Genomic DNA, 10,238 nt, shown 5'->3' with positions numbered 1-10,238 from the left:
GAGCTTTATGGGTGAGGTCACTTGGGTCTTTGAGTCTTTAACGTAAACCTTGTCTAAATCTAAAATTGCAATCAGTAGGTAGATCTATTGATTGCATTTCGGTTTCACTCATCAAATTAAATGTGAACCAATTGTTTCATTACAAATTTTCATGAGAAAATGGTTTTTTCGCATATCGTCATTTCCTATGAGGTGAAACTTACCCATTTTCATGAGTTGAGAATAATGTGTCAGTTGTTTGGACGACGCACCAGCAGGAGTATGTGCCAGGATTAACGGTAATACAGTCTGGAATAGAATAGAATAGTAATTAGGAATTACCTTAATTTATACCTCTACCTACCTTTATACCTTAATTTATACCTCTACCTACCTTTATACCTTAATTTATACCTCTACCTACCTTTATACCTTAATTTATACCTCTACCTACCTTTATACCTTAATTTATACCTCTACCTACCTTTATACCTTAATTTATACCTCTACCTACCTTTATACCTTAATTTATACCTCTACCTACCTTTATACCTTAATTTATACCTCTACCTACCTTTATACCTTAATTTATACCTCTACCTACCTTTATACCTTAATTTATACCTCTACCTACCTTTATACCTTAATTTATACCTCTACCTACCTTTATACCTTAATTTATACCTCTACCTACCTTTATACCTTAATTTATACCTCTACCTACCTTTATACCTTAATTTATACCTCTACCTACCTTTATACCTTAATTTATACCTCTACCTACCTTTATACCTTAATTTATACCTCTACCTACCTTTATACCTTAATTTATACCTCTACCTACCTTTATACCTTAATTTATACCTCTACCTACCTTTATACCTTAATTTATACCTCTACCTACCTTTATACCTTAATTTATACCTCTACCTACCTTTATACCTTAATTTATACCTCTACCTACCTTTATACCTTAATTTATACCTCTACCTACCTTTATACCTTAATTTATACCTCTACCTACCTTTATACCTTAATTTATACCTCTACCTACCTTTATACCTTAATTTATACCTCTACCTACCTTTATACCTTAATTTATACCTCTACCTACCTTTATACCTTAATTTATACCTCTACCTACCTTTATACCTTAATTTATACCTCTACCTACCTTTATACCTTAATTTATACCTCTACCTACCTTTATACCTTAATTTATACCTCTACCTACCTTTATACCTTAATTTATACCTCTACCTACCTTTATACCTTAATTTATACCTCTACCTACCTTTATACCTTAATTTATACCTCTACCTACCTTTATACCTTAATTTATACCTCTACCTACCTTTATACCTTAATTTATACCTCTACCTACCTTTATACCTTAATTTATACCTCTACCTACCTTTATACCTTAATTTATACCTCTACCTACCTTTATACCTTAATTTATACCTCTACCTACCTTTATACCTTAATTTATACCTCTACCTACCTTTATACCTTAATTTATACCTCTACCTACCTTTATACCTTAATTTATACCTCTACCTACCTTTATACCTTAATTTATACCTCTACCTACCTTTATACCTTAATTTATACCTCTACCTACCTTTATACCTTAATTTATACCTCTACCTACCTTTATACCTTAATTTATACCTCTACCTACCTTTATACCTTAATTTATACCTCTACCTACCTTTATACCTTAATTTATACCTCTACCTACCTTTATACCTTAATTTATACCTCTACCTACCTTTATACCTTAATTTATACCTCTACCTACCTTTATACCTTAATTTATACCTCTACCTACCTTTATACCTTAATTTATACCTCTACCTACCTTTATACCTTAATTTATACCTCTACCTACCTTTATACCTTAATTTATACCTCTACCTACCTTTATACCTTAATTTATACCTCTACCTACCTTTATACCTTAATTTATACCTCTACCTACCTTTATACCTTAATTTATACCTCTACCTACCTTTATACCTTAATTTATACCTCTACCTACCTTTATACCTTAATTTATACCTCTACCTACCTTTATACCTTAATTTATACCTCTACCTACCTTTATACCTTAATTTATACCTCTACCTACCTTTATACCTTAATTTATACCTCTACCTACCTTTATACCTTAATTTATACCTCTACCTACCTTTATACCTTAATTTATACCTCTACCTACCTTTATACCTTAATTTATACCTCTACCTACCTTTATACCTTAATTTATACCTCTACCTACCTTTATACCTTAATTTATACCTCTACCTACCTTTATACCTTAATTTATACCTCTACCTACCTTTATACCTTAATTTATACCTCTACCTACCTTTATACCTTAATTTATACCTCTACCTACCTTTATACCTTAATTTATACCTCTACCTACCTTTATACCTTAATTTATACCTCTACCTACCTTTATACCTTAATTTATACCTCTACCTACCTTTATACCTTAATTTATACCTCTACCTACCTTTATACCTTAATTTATACCTCTACCTACCTTTATACCTTAATTTATACCTCTACCTACCTTTATACCTTAATTTATACCTCTACCTACCTTTATACCTTAATTTATACCTCTACCTACCTTTATACCTTAATTTATACCTCTACCTACCTTTATACCTTAATTTATACCTCTACCTACCTTTATACCTTAATTTATACCTCTACCTACCTTTATACCTTAATTTATACCTCTACCTACCTTTATACCTTAATTTATACCTCTACCTACCTTTATACCTTAATTTATACCTCTACCTACCTTTATACCTTAATTTATACCTCTACCTACCTTTATACCTTAATTTATACCTCTACCTACCTTTATACCTTAATTTATACCTCTACCTACCTTTATACCTTAATTTATACCTCTACCTACCTTTATACCTTAATTTATACCTCTACCTACCTTTATACCTTAATTTATACCTCTACCTACCTTTATACCTTAATTTATACCTCTACCTACCTTTATACCTTAATTTATACCTCTACCTACCTTTATACCTTAATTTATACCTCTACCTACCTTTATACCTTAATTTATACCTCTACCTACCTTTATACCTTAATTTATACCTCTACCTACCTTTATACCTTAATTTATACCTCTACCTACCTTTATACCTTAATTTATACCTCTACCTACCTTTATACCTTAATTTATACCTCTACCTACCTTTATACCTTAATTTATACCTCTACCTACCTTTATACCTTAATTTATACCTCTACCTACCTTTATACCTTAATTTATACCTCTACCTACCTTTATACCTTAATTTATACCTCTACCTACCTTTATACCTTAATTTATACCTCTACCTACCTTTATACCTTAATTTATACCTCTACCTACCTTTATACCTTAATTTATACCTCTACCTACCTTTATACCTTAATTTATACCTCTACCTACCTTTATACCTTAATTTATACCTCTACCTACCTTTATACCTTAATTTATACCTCTACCTACCTTTATACCTTAATTTATACCTCTACCTACCTTTATACCTTAATTTATACCTCTACCTACCTTTATACCTTAATTTATACCTCTACCTACCTTTATACCTTAATTTATACCTCTACCTACCTTTATACCTTAATTTATACCTCTACCTACCTTTATACCTTAATTTATACCTCTACCTACCTTTATACCTTAATTTATACCTCTACCTACCTTTATACCTTAATTTATACCTCTACCTACCTTTATACCTTAATTTATACCTCTACCTACCTTTATACCTTAATTTATACCTCTACCTACCTTTATACCTTAATTTATACCTCTACCTACCTTTATACCTTAATTTATACCTCTACCTACCTTTATACCTTAATTTATACCTCTACCTACCTTTATACCTTAATTTATACCTCTACCTACCTTTATACCTTAATTTATACCTCTACCTACCTTTATACCTTAATTTATACCTCTACCTACCTTTATACCTTAATTTATACCTCTACCTACCTTTATACCTTAATTTATACCTCTACCTACCTTTATACCTTAATTTATACCTCTACCTACCTTTATACCTTAATTTATACCTCTACCTACCTTTATACCTTAATTTATACCTCTACCTACCTTTATACCTTAATTTATACCTCTACCTACCTTTATACCTTAATTTATACCTCTACCTACCTTTATACCTTAATTTATACCTCTACCTACCTTTATACCTTAATTTATACCTCTACCTACCTTTATACCTTAATTTATACCTCTACCTACCTTTATACCTTAATTTATACCTCTACCTACCTTTATACCTTAATTTATACCTCTACCTACCTTTATACCTTAATTTATACCTCTACCTACCTTTATACCTTAATTTATACCTCTACCTACCTTTATACCTTAATTTATACCTCTACCTACCTTTATACCTTAATTTATACCTCTACCTACCTTTATACCTTAATTTATACCTCTACCTACCTTTATACCTTAATTTATACCTCTACCTACCTTTATACCTTAATTTATACCTCTACCTACCTTTATACCTTAATTTATACCTCTACCTACCTTTATACCTTAATTTATACCTCTACCTACCTTTATACCTTAATTTATACCTCTACCTACCTTTATACCTTAATTTATACCTCTACCTACCTTTATACCTTAATTTATACCTCTACCTACCTTTATACCTTAATTTATACCTCTACCTACCTTTATACCTTAATTTATACCTCTACCTACCTTTATACCTTAATTTATACCTCTACCTACCTTTATACCTTAATTTATACCTCTACCTACCTTTATACCTTAATTTATACCTCTACCTACCTTTATACCTTAATTTATACCTCTACCTACCTTTATACCTTAATTTATACCTCTACCTACCTTTATACCTTAATTTATACCTCTACCTACCTTTATACCTTAATTTATACCTCTACCTACCTTTATACCTTAATTTATACCTCTACCTACCTTTATACCTTAATTTATACCTCTACCTACCTTTATACCTTAATTTATACCTCTACCTACCTTTATACCTTAATTTATACCTCTACCTACCTTTATACCTTAATTTATACCTCTACCTACCTTTATACCTTAATTTATACCTCTACCTACCTTTATACCTTAATTTATACCTCTACCTACCTTTATACCTTAATTTATACCTCTACCTACCTTTATACCTTAATTTATACCTCTACCTACCTTTATACCTTAATTTATACCTCTACCTACCTTTATACCTTAATTTATACCTCTACCTACCTTTATACCTTAATTTATACCTCTACCTACCTTTATACCTTAATTTATACCTCTACCTACCTTTATACCTTAATTTATACCTCTACCTACCTTTATACCTTAATTTATACCTCTACCTACCTTTATACCTTAATTTATACCTCTACCTACCTTTATACCTTAATTTATACCTCTACCTACCTTTATACCTTAATTTATACCTCTACCTACCTTTATACCTTAATTTATACCTCTACCTACCTTTATACCTTAATTTATACCTCTACCTACCTTTATACCTTAATTTATACCTCTACCTACCTTTATACCTTAATTTATACCTCTACCTACCTTTATACCTTAATTTATACCTCTACCTACCTTTATACCTTAATTTATACCTCTACCTACCTTTATACCTTAATTTATACCTCTACCTACCTTTATACCTTAATTTATACCTCTACCTACCTTTATACCTTAATTTATACCTCTACCTACCTTTATACCTTAATTTATACCTCTACCTACCTTTATACCTTAATTTATACCTCTACCTACCTTTATACCTTAATTTATACCTCTACCTACCTTTATACCTTAATTTATACCTCTACCTACCTTTATACCTTAATTTATACCTCTACCTACCTTTATACCTTAATTTATACCTCTACCTACCTTTATACCTTAATTTATACCTCTACCTACCTTTATACCTTAATTTATACCTCTACCTACCTTTATACCTTAATTTATACCTCTACCTACCTTTATACCTTAATTTATACCTCTACCTACCTTTATACCTTAATTTATACCTCTACCTACCTTTATACCTTAATTTATACCTCTACCTACCTTTATACCTTAATTTATACCTCTACCTACCTTTATACCTTAATTTATACCTCTACCTACCTTTATACCTTAATTTATACCTCTACCTACCTTTATACCTTAATTTATACCTCTACCTACCTTTATACCTTAATTTATACCTCTACCTACCTTTATACCTTAATTTATACCTCTACCTACCTTTATACCTTAATTTATACCTCTACCTACCTTTATACCTTAATTTATACCTCTACCTACCTTTATACCTTAATTTATACCTCTACCTACCTTTATACCTTAATTTATACCTCTACCTACCTTTATACCTTAATTTATACCTCTACCTACCTTTATACCTTAATTTATACCTCTACCTACCTTTATACCTTAATTTATACCTCTACCTACCTTTATACCTTAATTTATACCTCTACCTACCTTTATACCTTAATTTATACCTCTACCTACCTTTATACCTTAATTTATACCTCTACCTACCTTTATACCTTAATTTATACCTCTACCTACCTTTATACCTTAATTTATACCTCTACCTACCTTTATACCTTAATTTATACCTCTACCTACCTTTATACCTTAATTTATACCTCTACCTACCTTTATACCTTAATTTATACCTCTACCTACCTTTATACCTTAATTTATACCTCTACCTACCTTTATACCTTAATTTATACCTCTACCTACCTTTATACCTTAATTTATACCTCTACCTACCTTTATACCTTAATTTATACCTCTACCTACCTTTATACCTTAATTTATACCTCTACCTACCTTTATACCTTAATTTATACCTCTACCTACCTTTATACCTTAATTTATACCTCTACCTACCTTTATACCTTAATTTATACCTCTACCTACCTTTATACCTTAATTTATACCTCTACCTACCTTTATACCTTAATTTATACCTCTACCTACCTTTATACCTTAATTTATACCTCTACCTACCTTTATACCTTAATTTATACCTCTACCTACCTTTATACCTTAATTTATACCTCTACCTACCTTTATACCTTAATTTATACCTCTACCTACCTTTATACCTTAATTTATACCTCTACCTACCTTTATACCTTAATTTATACCTCTACCTACCTTTATACCTTAATTTATACCTCTACCTACCTTTATACCTTAATTTATACCTCTACCTACCTTTATACCTTAATTTATACCTCTACCTACCTTTATACCTTAATTTATACCTCTACCTACCTTTATACCTTAATTTATACCTCTACCTACCTTTATACCTTAATTTATACCTCTACCTACCTTTATACCTTAATTTATACCTCTACCTACCTTTATACCTTAATTTATACCTCTACCTACCTTTATACCTTAATTTATACCTCTACCTACCTTTATACCTTAATTTATACCTCTACCTACCTTTATACCTTAATTTATACCTCTACCTACCTTTATACCTTAATTTATACCTCTACCTACCTTTATACCTTAATTTATACCTCTACCTACCTTTATACCTTAATTTATACCTCTACCTACCTTTATACCTTAATTTATACCTCTACCTACCTTTATACCTTAATTTATACCTCTACCTACCTTTATACCTTAATTTATACCTCTACCTACCTTTATACCTTAATTTATACCTCTACCTACCTTTATACCTTAATTTATACCTCTACCTACCTTTATACCTTAATTTATACCTCTACCTACCTTTATACCTTAATTTATACCTCTACCTACCTTTATACCTTAATTTATACCTCTACCTACCTTTATACCTTAATTTATACCTCTACCTACCTTTATACCTTAATTTATACCTCTACCTACCTTTATACCTTAATTTATACCTCTACCTACCTTTATACCTTAATTTATACCTCTACCTACCTTTATACCTTAATTTATACCTCTACCTACCTTTATACCTTAATTTATACCTCTACCTACCTTTATACCTTAATTTATACCTCTACCTACCTTTATACCTTAATTTATACCTCTACCTACCTTTATACCTTAATTTATACCTCTACCTACCTTTATACCTTAATTTATACCTCTACCTACCTTTATACCTTAATTTATACCTCTACCTACCTTTATACCTTAATTTATACCTCTACCTACCTTTATACCTTAATTTATACCTCTACCTACCTTTATACCTTAATTTATACCTCTACCTACCTTTATACCTTAATTTATACCTCTACCTACCTTTATACCTTAATTTATACCTCTACCTACCTTTATACCTTAATTTATACCTCTACCTACCTTTATACCTTAATTTATACCTCTACCTACCTTTATACCTTAATTTATACCTCTACCTACCTTTATACCTTAATTTATACCTCTACCTACCTTTATACCTTAATTTATACCTCTACCTACCTTTATACCTTAATTTATACCTCTACCTACCTTTATACCTTAATTTATACCTCTACCTACCTTTATACCTTAATTTATACCTCTACCTACCTTTATACCTTAATTTATACCTCTACCTACCTTTATACCTTAATTTATACCTCTACCTACCTTTATACCTTAATTTATACCTCTACCTACCTTTATACCTTAATTTATACCTCTACCTACCTTTATACCTTAATTTATACCTCTACCTACCTTTATACCTTAATTTATACCTCTACCTACCTTTATACCTTAATTTATACCTCTACCTACCTTTATACCTTAATTTATACCTCTACCTACCTTTATACCTTAATTTATACCTCTACCTACCTTTATACCTTAATTTATACCTCTACCTACCTTTATACCTTAATTTATACCTCTACCTACCTTTATACCTTAATTTATACCTCTACCTACCTTTATACCTTAATTTATACCTCTACCTACCTTTATACCTTAATTTATACCTCTACCTACCTTTATACCTTAATTTATACCTCTACCTACCTTTATACCTTAATTTATACCTCTACCTACCTTTATACCTTAATTTATACCTCTACCTACCTTTATACCTTAATTTATACCTCTACCTACCTTTATACCTTAATTTATACCTCTACCTACCTTTATACCTTAATTTATACCTCTACCTACCTTTATACCTTAATTTATACCTCTACCTACCTTTATACCTTAATTTATACCTCTACCTACCTTTATACCTTAATTTATACCTCTACCTACCTTTATACCTTAATTTATACCTCTACCTACCTTTATACCTTAATTTATACCTCTACCTACCTTTATACCTTAATTTATACCTCTACCTACCTTTATACCTTAATTTATACCTCTACCTACCTTTATACCTTAATTTATACCTCTACCTACCTTTATACCTTAATTTATACCTCTACCTACCTTTATACCTTAATTTATACCTCTACCTACCTTTATACCTTAATTTATACCTCTACCTACCTTTATACCTTAATTTATACCTCTACCTACCTTTATACCTTAATTTATACCTCTACCTACCTTTATACCTTAATTTATACCTCTACCTACCTTTATACCTTAATTTATACCTCTACCTACCTTTATACCTTAATTTATACCTCTACCTACCTTTATACCTTAATTTATACCTCTACCTACCTTTATACCTTAATTTGTACCTCTACCTACCTTTATACCTTAATTTATACCTCTACCTACCTTTATACCTTAATTTGTACCTCTACCTACCTTTATACCTTAATTTATACCTCTACCTACCTTTATACCTTAATTTGTACCTCTACCTACCTTTATACCTTAATTTATACCTCTACCTACCTTTATACCTTAATTTGTACCTCTACCTACCTTTATACCTTAATTTATACCTCTACCTACCTTTATACCTTAATTTATACCTCTACCTACCTTTATACCTTAATTTATACCTCTACCTACCTTTATACCTTAATTTGTACCTCTACCTACCTTTATACCTTAATTTATACCTCTACCTACCTTATTGAGTTGCTCGGAATCATATCCGGCTATTAGAAAGAGCACATTGTCACAGATCCCCTGAATCAAGGATCCTCTCTGACATAACATCTGATCTACCAGCACCAGGAACTTG

General features: G+C 30.4%; 1 protein-coding gene across 1 annotated transcript; it reads right to left on the bottom strand.

Annotated features, from left to right (window-relative positions):
- Positions 1–143: 143 nt before the first annotated feature.
- On the bottom strand, positions 144–10,232 carry LOC103524086 (lipase member K-like; the record flags this gene model as incomplete). The annotated part of the gene is made up of 2 exons (XM_008489090.2): positions 10,124–10,232; positions 144–288 (listed from the first exon to the last, which is right to left on the bottom strand). Coding segments are annotated over exons 1-2 (235 nt in total), but the record flags the coding sequence as incomplete, so codon positions are not given.
- Between the last annotated feature and the right edge of the window lie 6 nt (positions 10,233–10,238).

The sequence above is a fragment of the Diaphorina citri genome, unplaced genomic scaffold, assembly GCF_000475195.1.
Source record: "Diaphorina citri unplaced genomic scaffold, Diaci psyllid genome assembly version 1.1 scaffold95012, whole genome shotgun sequence".
NCBI lineage: Eukaryota > Metazoa > Arthropoda > Insecta > Hemiptera > Psyllidae > Diaphorina > Diaphorina citri.
This window is presented reverse-complemented; position numbering and strand designations above follow the sequence as displayed.